The following is a 21,298-nucleotide window of genomic DNA, read 5'->3' as shown; positions in this document are numbered from 1 at the left end:
TGAGAGAGAGCAAAAGAGAGCGGAGCACAAGTGGGATAGGGAGCTGAGGGAGAAACAGACCCCCAGCTGAGCAGGGAGCCTGATGCTGGGTTCTGTCCCTGGATTTTAGGATCATGACCTGAGTCAAATACAGATGCTTAACTGACTGAATTGACTGAGCCACCCAGGCGCCCCACTTTTTTTTTTTATTAAATATTTTATTTACTTATTTGAGAGAGAGAGTAAGCAGCAGGTGGTGCTTTTCAGAGCTCTAAAAGGGGCAGTGCAGTTGGGTGGCTCAGTTGGTTAAAGCATTTGCCTTTGGCTCAGGTCATGATCCCGGGTCCTGGGATTGAGCCCTGCATCGGGCTCCCTACTCAGTGGGAAGTCTCCTTCTCCCTCTGCCAGTCCCCTTGCATGTGCTTTCTCATTGCTTCAGCCACTTTTTATATTTTCCAAGAGTTATTGAACTTTCCATCCACTATTGTCTCATATCTTTTCAAAATCCCTTTACTGCCATTTAGTGGTTTTAGGTCTCTAAATGGATCCATGTGACTGTGTTTTGAAGTTATACTTGGATTACATGAAATACTGAAGCTTGCACCTATTTCTGCACTCATCTGGATTAATTTCAGCTTATTTTCCTAATGTTACTAGGACAAAATAAAATTTTGCTGTTTTCCAGAAATATAATTTTATTCCTTAGTCAGTGCAGCTGCCAGAAAAGATTTCCTACTTGTATTAAAATTTGGAATCTTGTCTTTGATCAGTGAGTACATGTTCATTCTGTGGTAGATGGTTCTCCTAGCAGGACATAGATGAAGGTCTAGGCCTATGGTCTCCAGCCTCCTCTTGGCTGCAGAATGAGAACAGGGAGTATGATTAAAAATAATATAAATGAATATGAAAGACATTAGTTAAAGCAATTCCAATTAAAAACAAATAAAAAAATAGGATTGCTTTATCTGGAATGGCAGGGTTTTTTAAAAAGCATGTTTATAAGTTGAGAATTACATGCAATATGAAGCTACATATGTTGATCATATTTGACACTTCCCAGCTCTTTTTTTTTTTTTTCCACTTGTTGATAGAGCACCTCATTGAAAGCCCCCTGCTGATTTAATTAGCAAATGCCAATTAGAATTACAGCTGGTTGGATTTGGGTATAAGTGTGAAGCAATTGATCTCTTGAGAATGAAATGTTTTGCTTTCATACTCTCCAAAGAAAACATACTTAAAGCTGATTTCATAATGCTGTGAAAATACATTCTTTGGTAATATGTGCTATTAAATATGCTTCACTTTAGAATCATTATCTCACCTCTCTGTGGTTGCTGATCTTGGCTTGTCATGACTTCTCCTTATCAGTGATTCATGATCTTGGCACATCACCCAACCTTTCGGCCTCTGTGTCCTCATCTGTAAAATGGTGCTGTTAATGTAGCTTTACTCTTTTAAGTAGTTGAAAAATCAAATGTGATAATAGATGTGAAAGTGTTCTGATAGCATAAAATACTGTCAAGATTATACTATTTCATTATTGTTATTACTATAATTAGTATTTGCTGGCCTGTTCACTCTCCATTCTTCTATAAACAACAGTAAGGCACTGAAAAGAGCATGCTGGCTTTTGAGTCAAAATCTTGCCTCCTTCATTTATTAGCGGTAAGAACCAGGGAGTCCCTTAATCCTTGTCTGAGCCTCATTTCTCCCTTTCTTCAGCAGAGTTACTTATACCAGGATTGTGGGGAGGCTCATAAAGTTACTTCATGAAATCTGAAATGAATAAAAGGGATTATTTTTGTGATTCTCCATTTTCTCACTGATTTCCCACTTGTTCCTTTTATATTATAGAAAAGAGGGGAAAGAGTTAAGTATTAAGTATGTGCAGAATAAAAAAATTATGTTCTTGGTTATCTTTTATTAAGTGATCTTATTATCAGTGAGACCTATGCTGAAGAGTGGTGTGGAATTAGTGATGAGTGTGATCCCAGGATTCAACAGGGAGGAGGTATCCAGCAGAGACTTGCAGACCAACGAGAGATAGACCAGAGGGCATTAGCCATGTCCTCTCCTTTAAATAGTAAATGTGTGAGATCCCTACCTGTCACTGTTAGTGGGATCCAAAATCAGTACCTTCATCACAAGCTAGTCTTAGCCCATTGAGAATACAGACTGTTCTCTTATTTGCCCTGGTTATTGCTTTGAATAGAATTAGTCAATTTTTCTCTAGTATCTGACATTTCTCTTTTGTGTTTTATGTTCTTAGAAAACCATATGTACTTATTTGAAGGTAAAGATTATTCCAAGGAGCCTAGTAAAGAAGACAGAAAATCATTTGAACAACTGGTGAACCTTCAAAAGACCTTTTTGGAGAAAACTACTCAAGAGGGCCGGTTACTCCGAAATAAAGGCAATGTAAGGACTACTCATATAAAAGAATAAATTCTCCCAAATTCACACCCTACGAGAATAAAAAATGATAATGGGAGTAATTTATTGAGAAATAAGTATGTAAATATTTGTTGAAATATAATTTACTCTAGTATAGAACCTATGTAAAAGTTACCATAAATAACATTAACAAGAAGAGTGTATTTTACCATTTAATGCAGGTGAAAGCAGCCCTGTCCATCTTAGCCATCCCAGAAGAGATCACCAAAATGCTTCCAATAATTTATCCCTATGCCACTAAGAGAGGGTAACAGTCATGAACAATATATGTAATGTCCTTGGTATTTGGCACTTAGTATGTGCTCATTAAATGCTAGCTATTATAAAGATAAATCGTGATGTTGAAATAATGTTTGAGAAAGAATTATATAATACATTATAGGAGGATTTCCTTTAAAAATAGTTAAATCCGGGCACCTGTGTGGCTCAGTTGGTTAAGCATCTACCTTTGGCTCAGTTCATGATCCCAGGATCCTGGGATTGAGCCCCGCATCTGGCTCCATGTTCAGCGGAGAGTCTGCTTCTTCCCCTCCTTCTGCCCCCTACCCCTACCCCCTGCTCATGCTCTGTCTCTTGCTCTCAAATAAATAAAATCTTATAAAAAAATAAAAATGATTAAACCTAAAATGGCCTCTTGTAGGGTATGCTTTTTATAAAAAAAAAAAAAAAGGTTACTTTTCTGAAGTACCTGATTCCTATTGAAATTAATCAAATGATGTACTGCTATAACAACTATGTGCTTTGGTTAAGTTTAGAGGACTATCCTGGTCACAGGGCCAATGAGATGTGTAATGTGAACAGTAAATCGAAGTGTCCTGCCACCACTTCCCACCATACAAGAGGGTATGGAGATGCAGTTTTGTGAAATATTAAGCGTGTTGCTGTCTACACAGAATGTTCTAGGAGATGAATGGAACTCATGAAGGGATATGCAGCCTCCAACTTCCCAGTTATAGATCTTGTTCTTCCAGGTTCTCCTCCCAGGCCTTTCAGAGGAATCCACCAAAAGGAAACGGATTTTGAGCCCAGAGGAACTGGAGGATAGAAGGAAGAAGAGACAAGAAGCAGCAGCTAAGAGAAAGAGACTAATGGAGGAGAAAAAGAGGAAAAAGGAAAAGGTGGAACATGAGAAAAAGTATGTATTATTCGATGATATTATAAAAAAGCTGGTGAGGGTCATGTTTTAAGGATACACTTAATCTGCAGTTGAACACTTTAAAATTGCAGTAAATTTTTATAAAACTGGTAGCTCCTTCTGATAATAGAATATTTTTTTTAAAGATTGGACTTTAACCCTAACAATGTCCTTTTGCAAAATGTCCTGAGTGCCTAAGGTAGAAAGACTCTTTCAGTTGAAGTGAGAAGATGTTAAGATTTTATTGTAGCTGTCTGACAAAGAGTAGTTCACTTGAAAGTACCTTAATCTTGTTCTTAAAAACAGGGACATCTAAAAAAAAAAAAAAAAAGGGACATCTGGTGGCTGCTCTTTATTGAAGTGTAGTCAGGAGGCAACTAGGCTAGTCAGTAAGACTTCTTGTTGATTTACAAATGAGCAGAATACTGCAATCAGGGTGACTGTCTAATTGCATTTCCACTGGGCACTTGGTGTTTGTGAATAGCAGGATGGAGTATGCTCTGAGGGAAATTGTGATAGACCAGGTTAATTTCCTTTTCTCTCTGGCCTGTTGAAGGATGGTGTGGTGGGAATCCAACAATTACCAGTCCTTCTGCCTGCCTTCCGAGGAGAGCGAACCAGAGGATCTAGAGGACCAGGAAGATGAGAGTTCTGCCCAGCTGGATTATGAAGATCCAGATTCAACTGCCATCAAGTATGTTAGAGGTGATGTCACCCACCCACAGGCTGGGGCAGAGGATGCTGTCATCGTGCACTGCGTAGGTAGGAGAAGTCGTACCGGCCCAGGATGGGTGCCTTGTTCTTTATGGTGCTAAGAACTGGGGAGGAGGAGGCTGAAGCCTGACCAAGGGGTGATTATGGGGCCTGACGAAGGGGTGATTATTGGTCCAGTGCAGTCCTGTGGTCAAAAGGGGGCACGTTTTAGAATCCAGCAACATAGATTTGACTCTTGGTGCTCTCTTTTAACTGGTTGCATAGTCTAATCTCCTGGGCCTCAGGTTTCTTTAATGGTACAGTTGGATAATTTCCTGTTCTCTGCACAAGGTGTTTAAGAAGGGGGAAGAAACATCTTTTGAGAAAAAGTAAAACTCCAAGCATGTTCCCCCCACTTCTGTGATCTTTGCACTTTTTACTTCCTCTGCCTGGACTCTCTTTCCACAGAGAGCCACAATAAGTATTGTTTAAATGTCTGCATCTCCGATCTCCCCTAAGTGCCTCACATAAAACAGACCCCACCCCCATGCTTCTATTATTCTCTACCCTTTTTCCTACCTTATTTTACTTTATTACATGTATCACCACCTGATATATTATGTATGTGTTTGTTTATATTATTGTCTCATTGCACTGGAAAATAAACTTCATGGGAGCAGGATTTTTTTTAATCCACTGTTGTAACACTAGTTCCTAGAACAGTGTCTGACACATAATACATGCTAACAAATATTTGTAGGATGATTGAATGACTGTAAATAGAAGGTACTAACCAGCTATGTTAGTAGCAGCTCAAATAAGTCATTTAACATTTTTTCTTCCTTACCTGTAAAATGGGAGTTGTATGCTATTGTATTACCAATGCTTTAGTTGTTGTTATGTTACAACTGCTTACCATCTTTCCCATTATGATAGCCAGGTGTATTCCATAAAACCTAAACATATTTGAGAAGTCTAACCCGTGGTATTCCTGGGAGGCCACATAGGTGTTTCTTCCCTTTGAAAAACCATTCTCCTACAAATCTCGTTGGCATACTTTTTTGTGTTTTTGAATTGTGAACTGGAATTTGGATGTTTTTTGTTGTTGTTTTCTATCAGATGATTCTGGTCGCTGGGGCAGAGGTGGTTTGTTCACAGCTTTGGAAACACGGTCTGCTGAGCCAAGAAGAATATATGAGCTAGCTGGGAAAATGAAAGGTAAGAATCAAAGCAGAGAAAAGGGGTAGGAATGGAATAAACGAAGAGAGAGCACAGGATAGGTATCACATGGGTTATGAAACATTAAAGAGTTAAGAGAGCTAGTTTGGAGTCTCATTAGCTAGTTTTAGCATCATTAAACTAGTTTTGTGACTTTGAGGCAGTCTCTTACTCTCCCTGTGCCTGTTTTCTTATTTGTAATTTGTGAATAGTACTTATTCTACCTACATCATGGGACTATAATGAGGAGAGTGGATATACAGGTGTTTTGATAATGTCAATCCCTGTGTGCGTGTTCAAGTATTGGCATGAAGAGCATTTCATTGTTTACCTCCACTATGACCAACTCACCCCATCTACCTAAGGGAATATTTCCAAAAAATGTCAGAGACCTGTAGGAGAGAAATCAGACCCACCATGAAAGTGCTAACAAGAGGTCGGGTTGAATGTTGAAGAGGAAGAGGTTGTCTTATGAGGTTAGTATAGGCTGAGATATAGCACTTCTTAGAGACAGAAGTAAAGATGTTTGGGGCCAGAGGAACTTGGAAGTCTCCTTTGGCATGGAGAAGGAGAAAGGGTACCTTCTTTTATGTGGAGAAATCACAAAGTAGCAAAAGGAGTAAAATTACTATTGTCATTATTTCCTGGGGACTTGAGAGGCCAAGGGAGTTTGTTCAATAGAGAAGAGCCCTTCAGATTCCTCAGATTGGTTTTCCCTAATTCTTCTGCCTAGTTCTCTAGGGTAGAAAGGGATGTAAGGACCTAGAAGGAATACTCTTTCTACTAAAATAGCTCACTGACAGAAGATTTAATAGGTTAAAAAAACTGAGATCTAGATATTGATTGGGCAATGGGAAAGCAGAGAATTCAGGACAGATCAGAGCTAAGACATCAAGACCGAGGAAAGCTTGTTTGGATCCTTGTCTGAAACTGTGAAGGAAGCAGGATGGGAAAATGAGAGGGCAGAGAACAAAGCATGGAAAAAACCTCCACTTAAGAGAAGCAACAAGAAGAGGAGACAGAAGGAATTGTCAACTAAGAGAATCTTGAGAATGAAAGAGGAGAGGATGTCAGGAAGGTCTGCATTGTCAGGCACCAAATGAGGGTGAGAACTGAGAAAAGGCCATTGAATTTGCATGACCTTGGAGAGGAGACTGTGAAGATTAAACCTACATTGCAGAGTTAAGGTGTAAGTGTCAATGACAAAACAGGGTTGAGAGGGTACGTTCTTTTTCTGAAGAACTGAATTAGGGTAGATGAAAATGTGGGCTAGAATTACCAGGGAGTGCTTTGTGAAGATAGTGAAAGTAATCTTGGGCCTGGAAAGATAGGTTGAATTTAAGTGGGTGGAGAGAAATGGAAAAAGATCCCTGACTATGTCTCATACTTTTTGATATTCCCACAACTCCTGTCATTCCCAGTACAGGGTATTGATTGACCCAGGCAGTTACATGGTGAATATGTTTAGGGAATGGTGTGTAGGCCAGGCAGGCCAGAGGAGGGGGTTGAGGCTGACGAAGAGAGGAGAATTTGATTTTTTTTAAAAGGTTTTATTTATATACTCATGAGAGATATAGGTAGAGGGAGAAGCAAGCTCCCTGTGGAGAGCCCAACGTGGGACTTGATCCCAGGACCCTTGGATCACAACCTGAGCCAAAGGCAGACACTCAACCACTGAGCCACCAAGCACCCTGAGAGTTTGATTTTAAAGAGAAGGATTTGGACCACATTATAGAAGGTTGCATATGGCTTTTTCAGGGAGATGCCATTCTAAGCAGGATCTTATCTAGTGGGTAATGGTTAGTCATTTAGGAGATACTTGGCCTAACAGAGCCAGTAGACTCTTTAGAATGACTTAAAAGATTGGGGTTCAAACCGAAGTACATAAAGCCATAGAATTATTTTAGCACATTTTTCTAGAGCATTAATTTGATTTGATTTGGATGAGTTAGGAAAATGTACAGATAGATACAGATATAGTAGAGTACAATGTTTGAGTGCTTAAAAACAAAGCTAAGACTTCTGAAGAAATTTAAAGTTCATAATGCTCTTCCCTTCACATCCCCAGATGTCTCTAGTTTGCATTCACTCTCCAATGCCTGCAGGAGTACTCTGTAGGTAGTATGTAGGGGACATTGAATTGGGAGATCATAAAAATTCAGAAATGAAGAAGATGACATAAGCAATGTTCCTCCTTTTATTCCCTCTTTTAATCGATAAATTAGACATCCATACATAAACAAAAGCATATTGGTAGGTCTTTGGGGACCTAGCATCTTACTCCAAAGGAGCTGCCACCCAGAAGAGACAGACAAATCTTCCTACAGGCTGTGGAAACAGCACAGTTGCCTAGACCCCTCCTGCCCATGTCAGGCAAAAATCAGATGAATGCTGATGGGGTGGGGGGGGGGGAGGGGGTTACTCATGGAGGAGACAGAACTTGCAGAAATCCAGCCTTCCTGTAGGAAGATTCCAGCATACCACTGGAGAAGGAAAAAACGAAAGAAAGATAGGAATTGGTTGCAGTGGAGGTGGTAAGAGAAACTCTCCTGCTGCCTTTCCCCCAAGGAAACACTGAATGGACTAATGTATTTAGTAGAGGTGATCTCCCCTATGAAGGGAAAGGAAAGTGGTTAGTAAGCTCCTGCTGTCCCAGTTAGATGGAACACAGCTGAAGAAACCCATTTTTCTCTACAAGCACCCAGAGTACTAAGGTGGGAGCTCTGTGACTGGGAGGAGGCAAATCAGAATTTCGAATGGCATCAGAGGGATTGTGTACAACAGGAAGCTCACCCACAAGTCTCTGGGAATGCTACACTCAGGAATTTCCTTCCTGGGTTTACAGGCTCCCCCAAAACACCTAGGCTAAACCCATTCTTCCTGACTCTGCTGCCAGCTCTTTGTGCAGGCTCCCAAATGTGTCTGTGAGACAAGCTCTGGTGGACAGGGAGCACACCCAGAATAGGCCATGGTCATTGGTCAAAGAATAAAACCTCAAACCTTCTAGAATGCTTCTTCTAGAGTGCTATTTCCAATAGCCAACCTGGTGAATTGTCATAACAAGAGCTGACACAAAGACTTAAAAATTTGGTCCCAAGAGAGCAAGAAGAGTGGAACAGGTATACCTCACGCACAAGGAATAACTTAGATAGTAACAATACTACAGAAGATAAAACTACCTGCTGAAAGTAGTGAGCACAGAGTTAAGGAGGTATATGCTACTTCAAATGCAAAAGCAGCAGTGCATAACATGAGAAATGTGAAAAATCAAGGAAATTTGGCATCACAGAAACAAAATGACAGTTCTCCAGCAACCAAGCTCAAAGGCACAAAATATTGCAGTCTAACTGATAAAGAATTCAGAAAAGCAGTTATGAATAAACTCAAAGACTTACAAGAAAACTCAAAGGCAACTCATTGAAATCAGAAATAAACCATATGAACAAAATGAGTTCTGTTCCGAAGAGATTAAGACTGTAAAACAGAACCAGACAAATTCTGGAGCTGAAGAATTTGATGAATGGGATGAAGAATACAATAGAGAGCAGCTGTAGCAGGGCAGACCAGATGGAAGAAAGAATACATGACTTATAGGATAGGAATTTTGAAATAACACAGAAGAGATGAAAGAATAGAGATTAAAAAAGAGCAAGGAAAGTACATGAGCTATGGGATTGGATCAAAAAGACAACTATCAGAGTAAGAGAAATATCAGAATAAGCAGTCTTCCATAAAGGGAAGAGAGGGACTTGGGGGCAGATTTTTTTTGTTTGTTTGATTTTGTAGAGATTTTATTTACTTATTCATGAGAAACAGAGAGAGAGAGAGAGAGAGAGAGAGAGAGAGAGAGAGAGGCATAGACAGGCAGAGAGAAAAGCAGGCTCCCCATGGGGAGCCTGATGTAGAACTTGATCCCAGAATCCTGGGATCACTACCTGAGCCAAGGGCAGATGCTCAACCACTGAGCCACCCAGGCGCCCCTCAGGGGCAGAGTTTATTTAAAGAAATGATAGCTGAGAACTTTCCAAAACTGAGGAAAGACTTGGACATATAAGTCCACAAAGCTAATAAGTCATCCCATTATCTCAATGCAGAAAGATCTTCTCCAAGACACATTATAATGAAACTGAAAAATCAATGATAGAGAATCTTAAATGAAGCTGGGAGGGTGAGTAGGGGGGAGAAGAACATAACCTACAAAGGACCCTCATTAGGCTCTCAGCAGATTTCTCAGCAGAAACTACAGGCCAGAAGGGAGTGGAATGACATATTCAGTGCCAAAGATAAAGACCACCAACCAAGTCTCTGGTCAAGTTATCTTGCAGATAAGATATCCCAGACAAAAGCTCAGGGAGTTCACCACCACTAGACTTGCTCTACAAGATGCTGAAAGGAGTTCTTCAAGCTGAAATGAAAAATACTAATCCATAGCATGAAAACATGGAAGTACACAATACATTAGTAAAAATGAAAAATAGATGGAGTTAGGTAACTGTAATCTATATTAGGATGATGTATAAAGGTTAAAGGAAAAGAGCAGTAAAAAGTACCATGGGTACTATAAATTGTTAATATGCAACATAAAAAGAGGTAAAAAAGGATAAAAGGAGAGCCTTAATAGGCGATTGAATATAAGTTACTATCAGATAAGATGGCCTGTTTTATCTGTAAGATGTTTTATGGTAACAACATAGCAAAAACCTAGAGCAGATCCATAAGAGACAAAGGGGAAATAGACTATACCACCACAGAAAATAACCAGTTTATGAAGGTAGGCAGAAAAAGAGGGGAAAAAGAAAAAATGGAAATACAGAGCCACTAGAAAACAGCAAATACTGTGGCATTAGTAAGGACTTCTATAAATTAACTACTCTAAATGTGAGTAGATTGAATTCATCAAGCAAAAGGCACAGAGTGGCTGATGGAAAAAAGCTAACAAAAAACAGGACACAGCTATCTGCTGCCTACAAGAGATCAATTTGAGCCTTAAAAACACAAAGTGAAGGGATGGAGAAAGATAACTCCATGTGAGTAGGAACCAAAGAAAGTGGGAATAGCTATCCTTGTATCAGACAAAGTAGACTTTAAAACAAAATGGTAACAAGAGACAAGTAAGGTATGATGATGAAGGGATTAATCCATCAAGAAGATGTAACAGTAGTATATATGCACCTAACATCAGAGCATCTAAATATATTAAATATTAACAACTATGAAGGAAGACAACTATGAAGGAAGAAATAGACAACAAACAATAGGACTTTTTTTTTTTTAAAGATTTTATTTATTGATTCATGAGAGACACAGAAAGAGAGAGGCAGAGACATAAGCAGAGGGAGAAGCAGGCTCCTTGCAGGGAGCTTGATGTCAGACTCAATCCTGGCACTCCAAGATCACACCCTGAGCCGAAGGCAGATGCTTAACTGCTAAGCCACCCAGGCGTCCCAATAGGAGACTTTAATATGTCACTTTCAGCAATGCACAGATTATCCAGAGTAAAGCATCAAGGAAATGATAGATTTGTACCAAATATTACATCAAACTGACTTAATAGACATCTATAGAAAATTTCATCCAATGGCAACAGAATACACATTTTTCTCAAGTATACATGGAACATTTTTAAGAATGCATCATATGATAGAGCAAGAACAAATCATAGCAAAATAGGACTGAAATCATACCAAGTATCTTTTCCAACCACAATGGTATGAAACTAGAGATCTTTAATGAGGAAAGTTAGAATATCTACAAATATATGGAAACTAAATAGCACACTCCTGAACAACCATTGAGTTGAAGAAATCAAAAGGCAAACCAAAGAATATCTCAAAGCAAATGGAAACACAGCATACCAAGCACTGGATGCTTCAAAAGCACTTCTGGTAGGGAAGTTAATAGCAATAAATGCATATTAAATGATATTTCAAATAACCCACGTTTATACCTCAAGAAACTAGAAAAAGAAGAACAAATTAAGTCCAAAGTTAGCAAAAGGAAGGAAATAAAGATCAGATCTGACATAAATAAAATTAGAGACCAGAAAATCAATAGAAAAGATCAGTGACTCTAAGAGCTTTTTTTGTTTTGTTTTGTTTTGTTTGTAGTTTTATGGTTTTATTAACACAAATTAGAAGATGAAATCGACAGACTTTTAGCAAGACCCATTAAAAAGAAAACTCAAAATCAGAAATGAAAGAGGAGAAATTATAGCTGACACTGCAGAAAAACGTTTAAGATCATAAGTCACTATTATGAACAATTTTATACCTACAAATTAGATAATCTAGAAGAAATGGATAAATTTCATAGACACACAACCTACTAAGACTGAAGCAGAAAGAGATATAAAGTCTGAGCAGACTGATAATGAGTGAGGATATTGACTCAGGTTTTAAAGTGCCAGATGCCTTCATGGATGAATTCTACCAAACATTTTAAGAATTATTGCCAACCCTTCTCAAACCCTTCCCAAAAAATTGAAGAGGAGGGAACACTTCCAGACTGTTCTGTGAGGCCAGTATTACCCTGATACCAAAGCCAAGTAAGAACAGTATAGGGAAAGAACACTATAGACCAATATCCTGAAGAATATTGTTGCAAAAATTCTCAAAAAAAAAAAAAATACTAGCAAACCATATTTAAGAACTCATTAAAAGGATTTACACACCATAACTAAGTGGGATTTCTCACTGGGATGCAGGGATAGTTCATCATATGCAAATCAAATGTGATACAGTACATTAGTGGAATGAAAGGCAAAAATCACTGAACCTCTCAATAGATGCAGTAAAAGCATTTGACAAAGTACTACATCCTTTCATGATGGAAATCCTCAATAGAATATAAGAAGAACATACATCAGCATAATAAAAGCCATATATGTTATCCACAGTTAACATTGTATTCAACAGAGAAAAATCAAAAGCTTTTCCTCTAAATCAGGAATAAGACAGAGGTGCCTGCCTCTTCTCTCCATTCTTATTTAACATAATACCAGCAGTCCTAGCTACAACAATCAAGCAAGACGACTTCTTAAAAAAACATCCAAATCAGAAAAGAAAAATTAAAATTGTCATGGTTTGCAGATGATGTGATCTTATATATTAAAAGTCCCAAATTCCCAATATGTTGGATTTAATCAATTGGAAAAAGAACTAGTGGATGTAATCAGTCAATTCAGTAAAGTGGCAGGATTGAAAATCAACACACACACACACAAAGAAAGAAAGAAAGAAAGAAAGAAAGAAAGAAAGAAAAAGAAAACAACACACAGAAATCAGTTCCTTCTCTGTGTACTAACAATGAAACATCTGAAAAAGAAATAAGGAAAACTATCCACTCACGGTAACATTAGACACAATAAAATACCAAAGAATAAATTTAACCAAGGAAGTAAAAGATCTAGATAATGAAAAATACAAGACTTTGCTTAAAGAATTTGAAGAAGATACAAACAATTGAAAGATATTTCACGATCAGAAGAGATAGTATCATTAAAATGCTCATTTTACCCAAAGTCATCTCTGGATTTAATACATTTCCTATCAAAATTCCAGTGGCATTTTTGACAGCAATAGAATAAATACTAAAATTTGAATGAAACCACAAAAGACCTTGAATAGCCAAAGCAGTCATTAGAAAGAACAAAGCAAGTGGCATCATACTTCCCGATTTCAAACTATACTACAAATATGGTACCAACATAAAAATGGACACATAGACCAACAGAACAGAATACAGACACCAGAGTTAAACCTCTACATACATTGCCAGCTAATATTTGATAAAGGAGCCAAGAACATCCAATAGGGAAAATAGTCTTTTCAGCAAATGATGCTGAGAAACCTGGATTACCACCTGCAGGAAAATGAAATTGGACCCTTACCTTATTCCACTCACAAAAATTACCTCAAAATAGATCAGAGACTTAAACATAAGAACTGATACCATGAAACTCCTAGAAGAAAACTTAGGGAAGAAGCTCTTTGAAATTGGCCCTGGCAGTAATTTTTGGGGGAAGACACCAAAAGAACAACAGCAACAACAAAAACCTAACAAAATGGAAAGGCAACCTACAGAAAGAGAATATTTGAAAACCACACATCGGGTAAAGGGTTACTATTCAAATTTTATAAAGAACTCCCAACAACTCAACAGAAAACAAAACAAAAAAACCAATCTGATTAAAAAGTGAACAGAGGAACTGAATAGATATTTTTCCAGAAAAAGTGCAGATGGCCAACTGGGACATGAAAAGATGTTCAACATCAGTAATCATCAGGGAAATGCAAATCAAAACTACAATGAAATATCATCTCACACCTGTCAATCTGTCATCAAGAAGACAAGAGATAATAAGTATTGATGAGGATATGGAGAAAAGGAAACCATCATTCAGGATCTGTGGGAATGCAAACTGGTGCATTGTGGAAAACAGTATAGAGATTCCTTTAAAAATTACAGTTAGAGCTATCCTATGATCCAGTAATCTTACTTTTGAGTATTTATTCAAAGGAAGAGAAAAAACAGGTTATCTAAGAGATAACTGCACTCCAATGTTGATTTCTGCATTATTCACAATAGTCAAGGTATGGAAACTACTTGGGTGCCTGACAACAAAAATGGAAGAAGATATGGATACACACACACGTTCCTTACATGTGGAATCTAAAACAAAACAAAACAAACAACAAAAAACAAACCAGAATGAAATGGTAGTTACCTGAGGCTGGGGTTGGTGGAAATGGTAGAGATGATGTTTAAGGGTACATTCTTGTACTTAGTAGATAAGTAAGTCCTAGTGTTCTAATACACAGTGCAGGGACTACAGACAGCAGAACTTTATTGCAAACCTTAAAATTGCTAAGAGACTAGGTCTTAATTGTTCCTACCTCTAGGAGTGACAATTATCGGATGTGATTGAAATACTACCTAATGCTACAGTGGCAATTGTACTGCAGCATAACTGCATAAAATCAGTATGTTGTACACCTTAAACTTACACTATATGTCAGTTACAATGAAAAAAATACGCAATAACAAGTATTATGGCAATTGTACTGCAGCATAGTAAAATCAGTATGTTGTACACCTTAAACTTACACAATGTTATATGTCAGTTACCGCTCAAAAAAAAAATACAGTAACAAGTATTATGAGGATGTGGAGAAATTAGAACACTTGCACTGATGGTAGGAATGTAAAATGATGCAACCGCTATAGAAAACGGTATGGTGTTTCCTGAAAAAAATCAAGAATAAAATTACCATATGATCCAGCAGTCCCTCTTATAAGAACTGCAGGCAGAGACTCAAACAGATATTTGTACACACATGTTGCATTATTACACACAATGGCCTAAAGGTGGAAGCAACCTAAGTGTCTAGTGGATGAATAGATAAACAGTGCAGTATATATTCATACAGTGAGCTATTATTCAGCCTTGGAAACGAGGAAACTGACACATGCAACAACGTGGATGAATCCTGGGGACATTATGCCAAGTAAAATAAGCCAGTCACAAAAGAACAAGTATTATGTGATTTCACATAGGTGAAGTAACTACAGTATTCTGATTCAGAGGTAGAAAGAGTGGTGGTTGCAGGGGAGATGGGGAGATGATGTTTACTGAATATAGAGTGTCAGTTTGGCATGGTGAAGAGCACTGTGGAGATGGATAGCATAGCAGCATGAAGGTACTTGACACTATTGCACTGTGTGCTTAAAAATGGTTAAGATGGTAAATTTTATGTTAGGTGTATTTTACCAGAATAAAACATTTAAAAAAATGTTTTTGAGCAAAAACAACCCTCAGGAATAGATCATATGATCCACTGTGATTATAAGGCAGTGACTGAAGTTAAGAGAATGAGAAAAGGTGAGATTGCAACCTGATTGGCCGGAAAAGGAAAGGAGTCAGGGGCATTCACAAGAGCCCCTTGTCAGGGGTTTCGTTCTGGAGTGAACCTCACATTCTGTCTGTTGCTCTTTTACTTTACCTCAGACTTGAATTTGGGAGGTGTCCTTTTATTTCCTGTTGATGATAAAGAGTCAAGAAACAAAGGACAAGATCTGGTAAGTAAAAAAAGTCTCTTATCAAAACTAAATTTTGGCTTACATCATCTCCTTGAAACTTCTGTTCATGTGGGCCTGTCAGTGTAGTAGTCGCAGGGGCTACTCTAACAAAACACCCCAAGACTGTACTTTCAGGGATCATTTCTATAGTTTGTTATAAAACACTACCAACTAGGTGGCTTAGAAAACAAATTAATTTCTTTAGTTCTGGAGGCTTCTGGTCCAAGATTAAGGTGCCAGCAGGGCTAGTTTCCTCTATTGTCTCTCTCCTTGGCTTAGGGGTGGTCGCCTGCTGTCTGTGTCTTCACCTGGTCTTTCCTCTCTGTGCAATCCCTGGTGTCTCAATGTATATATCCTTGGTGTCTCAGTGTATATCCATATTTCTTTCTGTAAGCACAGCAGTTAGACTGGATTAGGCATCACCCTAGGGGCCTCATTTTAGCTTACTTGCTTTCTTTGAGGGCCCGATCTCCACATACAGTCACTTCTAAAGTAGTGAGGCTTAGGGCTTCAACATACGAATTTGAGAGGACACAATTCAACCCATAACAATCAGGTTGGGCCTCACACTCCACCACACTCTCTCCATCTCCCTTGCTTTTGTCCATCATAGTTGCTATAACACTGTCCCCTAACTTGGCTTGTTCCCTGCGCTGACCTAAGGCAGTCTCCTCCTGAAGAGTGTGGACTCATTTTGTCATTTTATCCTTAATACCTCACACAGTACCAGCTCATGGGAAATGCTCAGGAAACATTGAATAAGAAAACATGACTCAAAACTCCAAGCATTTCCTCATTTATTACGTGAAAAATTGTGTAAAAGATTGTTTAGTAGCTAGCCATAAGCAGAGGGGAGGAGCCGATCTGTATTTCCTTTACCTGTATTAAAATTCTCTTTTGAGGCACCTGGGTGACTCAGTTGGTTAAGCATTTAGCTTGATTTTGGCTCAAGTGATGATCTCAGGGTCCTGAGATTGAGCCCTGCAACAGGACTCTGTGCTGAGCATGGAGCCTGCTTGCGATTCTTTTTCCCTCTCCCTCTGCCCCTCCCCCTGCTCACCCTTTTTTTCTTCAAAAAAAAAAAAAAAAAGATTTCACCTTTTCCATCTTAAGCGTCTCTTACTTTACCAGTCCTCTTATAATTCCTCTAAGATGTTTTACTAACCACACTTAACCTGGCTTTCTCAAGGGCCTGAATTCGTATTCAATTATTTTTTTATTTTTTTTTTCTTCGTATTCAATTTAAAGCCAAATCTTACTGAGAAAAGAAATTTAGAAACCAGGCTGAAAGGGACATATATATATATATCTTGAGTTTGGTGACTTGTGTGTTTGACAACAAAGTGGCTTCTGCCTATTCAGTCATTTTTTTCAGTCATTTCTAAAATGCTAAAAAAAAAAAAAAAAAAAGAAGAAGAACAACCTAGTGGTTATGGCATAAATGCTCAAGTGACTCAAAACTATTTACAACTGGTTGTAATAGGATGGTAGAGATGTCAGTCCCAGACATTCTCTTGACACTTTCTCCAGTCTCCCCCACTTAGGACAGGTGGGAATTACTTGAACAGAGATGGAATGAGGGTTGGGAGCTGACTTGAGCATCCGCCATAGGGCTGGATACAGGAAACTGTAAAGTCCTTTCTGCTCCTAAGACTGAAAAATTCTTTCTCTACTGTTGAGAGTACTTCAGAAAGACAGCATATTTTGAGCACTGGTTTTAGCATATCTTAAAAAGAAGAAATGCATGTGTATAAAGTTACTACAAAATAAAACGATGATGGAAAATTAAGTCATGAATCTGGTAGGACGTGGTTTTTGAAGGCAGAGCATTCAAAGATGATGGAGACAAAAAAAAAAAAAAAACAAAGACAATGGAGACAAAGCCCCCCCCCCCCCCCCCATGGGCAGGTCACTTTGTTAACAGTGCAGCCTTCAGCCTTCTCATGTCATAGTCAACCATGTGTTGGTTGTCCTCCTAGTTGGCCTTGATTGTGGCTCAGCACCGTGATCGCTCCAATGTCCTGTCTGGCATTAAGATGGCAGCCCTAGAAGAGGGCCTGAAGAAGATCTATTTAGCAGCAAAGAAAAAGAAAGGTAAGCTTTTCATCTGTGCTCAGGAGTAGATGCGTTTCCATTTCCAGGCATGTGATAGGATTTTTAAAGGGAGGTGAGAAATGTTAAAACCTCATTCTATATGTATGATAAAAGTAAGCCCCCATATAAGAGACCACACAAGTAACCACCACATCATCTTAGCCTCTTTTCCTTTCCAGGTCACTTTTGTATTATCTCTGTGGACCGTCTCCCTGCACTGGGTAGTTGTATCATGATTTTAAAGATGAGGAAGCAGAAGACCAGAGATGTAGTAGTCTGGTTAGATGTAATTGAGGAATGCTGTTTATCCTATCCCATCCCCCTCTTGGATAGCCACACACTGTCCACATTACCAGATAGTTTTCTGCCAAAAGTCCATCCCCTCTTGGATAGCCACACACTGTCCACATTACCAGATAGTTTTCTGCCAAAAGTCAGAGTGAAGTTTTATTTCCATTGTGTCTCAGAGTTTGTTGAACTGATTGACTTGTTAAAAAATCTGTTTATTATGGGGCACCTGCGTGGGTCAATCCATTAGTGTCCGACTCTTGATTTCAGCTCAGGTCATGATCTCAGGGTTATGAGATTGAGCCCTGAGTCCGGCTCCACACTGAGCATGGATCCTGCTTAAGATTCTCCCTCTCCCCCTCCCCCTCTTAAAAATCTTTTTATCTAACAGCATATTGATCATATTCTATGTTCATTGTACCTTCTTACTTCCAGAGCCTGTAAGTCTTTTGTGTTTAATAGAATTACTTAATTTTTCATACTATGGTCCCACCCCAGAATATTTTTTTGATATTGTAATTGATCATATTCTATGTTCATTGTACCTTCTTACTTCCAGAGCCTGTAAGTCTTTTGTGTTTAATAGAATTACTTAATTTTTCATACTATGGTCCCACCCCAGAATATTTTTTTGATATTGTAATTGTATGCTTTGTGTGGGATGCATACCATGATTATATACATTTTGTCTGTTGGAAACCACAAAGTGAATGAAAGTATAGTTGTCTCTTATATATATTTATACTGAATCAAGTTTTTGACAAATGACAACATCATGATCTATTTTTTCCCTCTTTAATAGCAAGTGTTCATCTTCCACGCATTGGACATGCCACAAAAGCTTTTAACTGGTATGGTACTGAACGACTTATTCGGAAACACTTGGCTGCAAAAGGCATCCCAACTTACATGTATCCTTTTGTGATCTTATTAATGTGCTCTCTCAGCTCAGAGAAAATATCTTGCATTTTCTGGTATCACTAATCAAGGCCTGGGCTGCTTCTGCCACATTTTTTACTCTGTCCCCCACCAATGAAACAAAAACTTAAGAAGTACTTTATAACTGGTACATATCCAGGGAGATAAATACACCCAAGCATTTCTGGGTGCCAGCAAGTAGATTAAAAGGTGTATGAAGGGAGGGGTTCACTGAATAATTGTCATTTGATAAAATTGAATCTTTTCACATCAGGTCTCTAGAGATGCTTGAGGCCTGTAGCAAGGCCTAATTCTAAGAATTTCACTCTGTTTAATTGAATGAACAAATAAGTAAACTATTTTACTTTTGAACCTATTCAGCGTATTCTTAGGATGCATTTTGAAATGCTTATTGACTATTAGGATATAATTTAGTACTACCAGACTAGTATTTTCTTTGAATGTTCTCTTTGCTGTATCAGTTAGCATTATTTAAACTATTTCATTGAGTCTTAAAAAAATATAATTACCAGAAGCTGAACTGACCCCCAAGAGTTATAATCATACAGAAACTTCATCTTTTTACTTATTAATTCAGTGTTGTTTTTCAGGACACTTAAATCACCATAAAAACAGCAGAAAAGTCACATTTAATATGCTTGTACAATTCAAACACTATCAGAAGAGTTTTAATAATGAGATAACAGCAGTAATGAGTACTAACAGTATTGAAGAATTTATGAGATGGTGAAAGGGAATTAAGTCATGCTACTTCCAGAGTGATTATTTCTATGATTACTAAATTAGAGAACTAGCAGTTTTAGTAAAGTTGATTTTAAAGTCGTGAAATAGAACTTCCTTGACTCTCCTTATCAGATATTACTTTCCTAGAAGCAGGGTGGCTGTTCTTCATCCACAGTCCTCCTCTTCCCCAAGACAGCTGATACCTTAGCAATTAATATTTCCCCAGAGCTACTGAATTAGAGGGTTTCAAAAAGGAGTCCAGATCTGGTGGGCCTCTGAGATACTGTGTTTTCTGAATTCTCATTTTGTTCTTTAGGATGTGTTACTCTGATTCAGTATCAGTAATACAAGGATGCACACCTTAATTGGGAAAGTCCTCTGGCAGTTTGCCAGGGCTCCAGTTTTCATAGCTTATTTGCATAATAATAAATTTTCTTTCTCTAATGGTTTCATTGCTTGCTTTCTCCTCAATCCAGTTTTCTTCCCCTCCATCAGACTAATTTCTTTACAGAGGGTTGGGTGTGTAGATTAAGGAGAAATGAAACAGGTTGCTCTGGAGAAGGAAGCACCTTCCTTTTATGCCTTGGGACAAACGATAGGACTCTGAGGGGCAGACCCTGACAAGTGAGATTCCTAATCTAGATGAGTGGAGCCTCTCCTGCCCTTCTTTTCACAGTGCTCAGCATCAAGATCTAGAAGGCCTAGAGATTGGCCTAGAGGCCTGTCTAATGTGACAGGATCACCTTTCCCCTTTCCACCAAATCAAGTTCAGCTTAAAGAAATAAGGGAATTGTGGAAATGGCACAAAACCAGCACAGAATGACTAGTAGTACTAGGGAGGGCAGGGGCTGAGAACCACAAGAGAATGAATCTTTCAGGGGAGATGCTATATAAACTGTGGCTTTTTATGCTTTTGTACAAAAAGCCTCAGTCTTGGCTGACCTAAACCAGCCTAATTTCTGCTGATTTTAAGACCTCAGCACTTCTGCAGAGACCTCTTCAGAAGCCTCTGCCCTGGGCTCTTGATTTCAAGGTGCCTGGCTAGTGGGGCATTCAGAACCAGGACAGGACCTTTTAAGGAAGGTGATATCTATAGCACTTGGATTGTGCTGTTCTATTTAACTCCCTCCCTGGTACCTTCACCCTTCGACAATTTTAGCGTCTGTGTGAAAACCTGTTAGACCCTAAATTCATGATTCCTTCATTTTTTTTTCTCCTAAAACTTCTTTCCTTTTTCTTTATTTATTTTTTTTATTTTTTTTATTTTATTTTTTATTTTATTTTATTTTTTAATTTTTATTTATTTATGATAGTCACAGAGAGAGAGAGAGAGGCAGAGACACAGGCAGAGGGAGAAGCAGGCTCCATGCACCGGGAGCCTGATGTGGGATTCGATCCCGGGTCTCCAGGATCGCGCCCTGGGCCAAAGGCAAGCGCCAAACCACTGTGCCACCCAGGGATCCCCCTTCTTTCCTTTTTTTAGAGAGAATCTCAAGCAGACTTCATGACCAGCATGGAGTCCAACACAGGGCTCAATCTCAACCCTGAGATCATGATCTGAGCCAAAATCAGGAGTCAGATGCTCAGCTGACTTAGCCACCCAGGTGCCCCAAAATTCTTTCATATTTACTGCCTCTTAACTCGTACTCTTACTGCTAGGCCTTGACACACAGGTTATTATCATAACTTGAACCTTTT

The 21,298-nt window shown here is 38.6% G+C and overlaps 1 protein-coding gene across 10 annotated transcripts in view; it reads left to right on the top strand.

The window, feature by feature from the left end:
- CHD1L (chromodomain helicase DNA binding protein 1 like) overlaps nucleotides 1–20,044 on the top strand; it is an 82,928-nt gene extending 62,884 nt beyond the window's left edge. For all 10 annotated transcript variants that reach the window (XM_072766720.1, XM_025982966.2, XM_025982963.2 and 7 more), the window contains 8 exons: nucleotides 2,249–2,397; nucleotides 3,405–3,568; nucleotides 4,125–4,330; nucleotides 5,381–5,479; nucleotides 15,486–15,556; nucleotides 17,536–17,650; nucleotides 18,741–18,849; nucleotides 19,733–20,044. In XM_072766720.1, the coding sequence (XP_072622821.1) occupies nucleotides 2,249–2,397; nucleotides 3,405–3,568; nucleotides 4,125–4,330; nucleotides 5,381–5,479; nucleotides 15,486–15,556; nucleotides 17,536–17,650; nucleotides 18,741–18,849; nucleotides 19,733–19,808 (989 nt within the window). In that variant the 3' untranslated portion in view covers nucleotides 19,809–20,044. The remainder of the gene's footprint in view (nucleotides 1–2,248; nucleotides 2,398–3,404; nucleotides 3,569–4,124; nucleotides 4,331–5,380; nucleotides 5,480–15,485; nucleotides 15,557–17,535; nucleotides 17,651–18,740; nucleotides 18,850–19,732) is intronic.
- The last annotated feature ends 1,254 nt before the right edge of the window (nucleotides 20,045–21,298 follow it).

This window comes from Vulpes vulpes, chromosome 8, assembly GCF_048418805.1.
Source record: "Vulpes vulpes isolate BD-2025 chromosome 8, VulVul3, whole genome shotgun sequence".
NCBI classification, from domain to species: domain Eukaryota; kingdom Metazoa; phylum Chordata; class Mammalia; order Carnivora; family Canidae; genus Vulpes; species Vulpes vulpes.
Note: the sequence above shows the minus strand (reverse complement) of the source record. Positions and strands in the feature narration are given on the sequence as shown.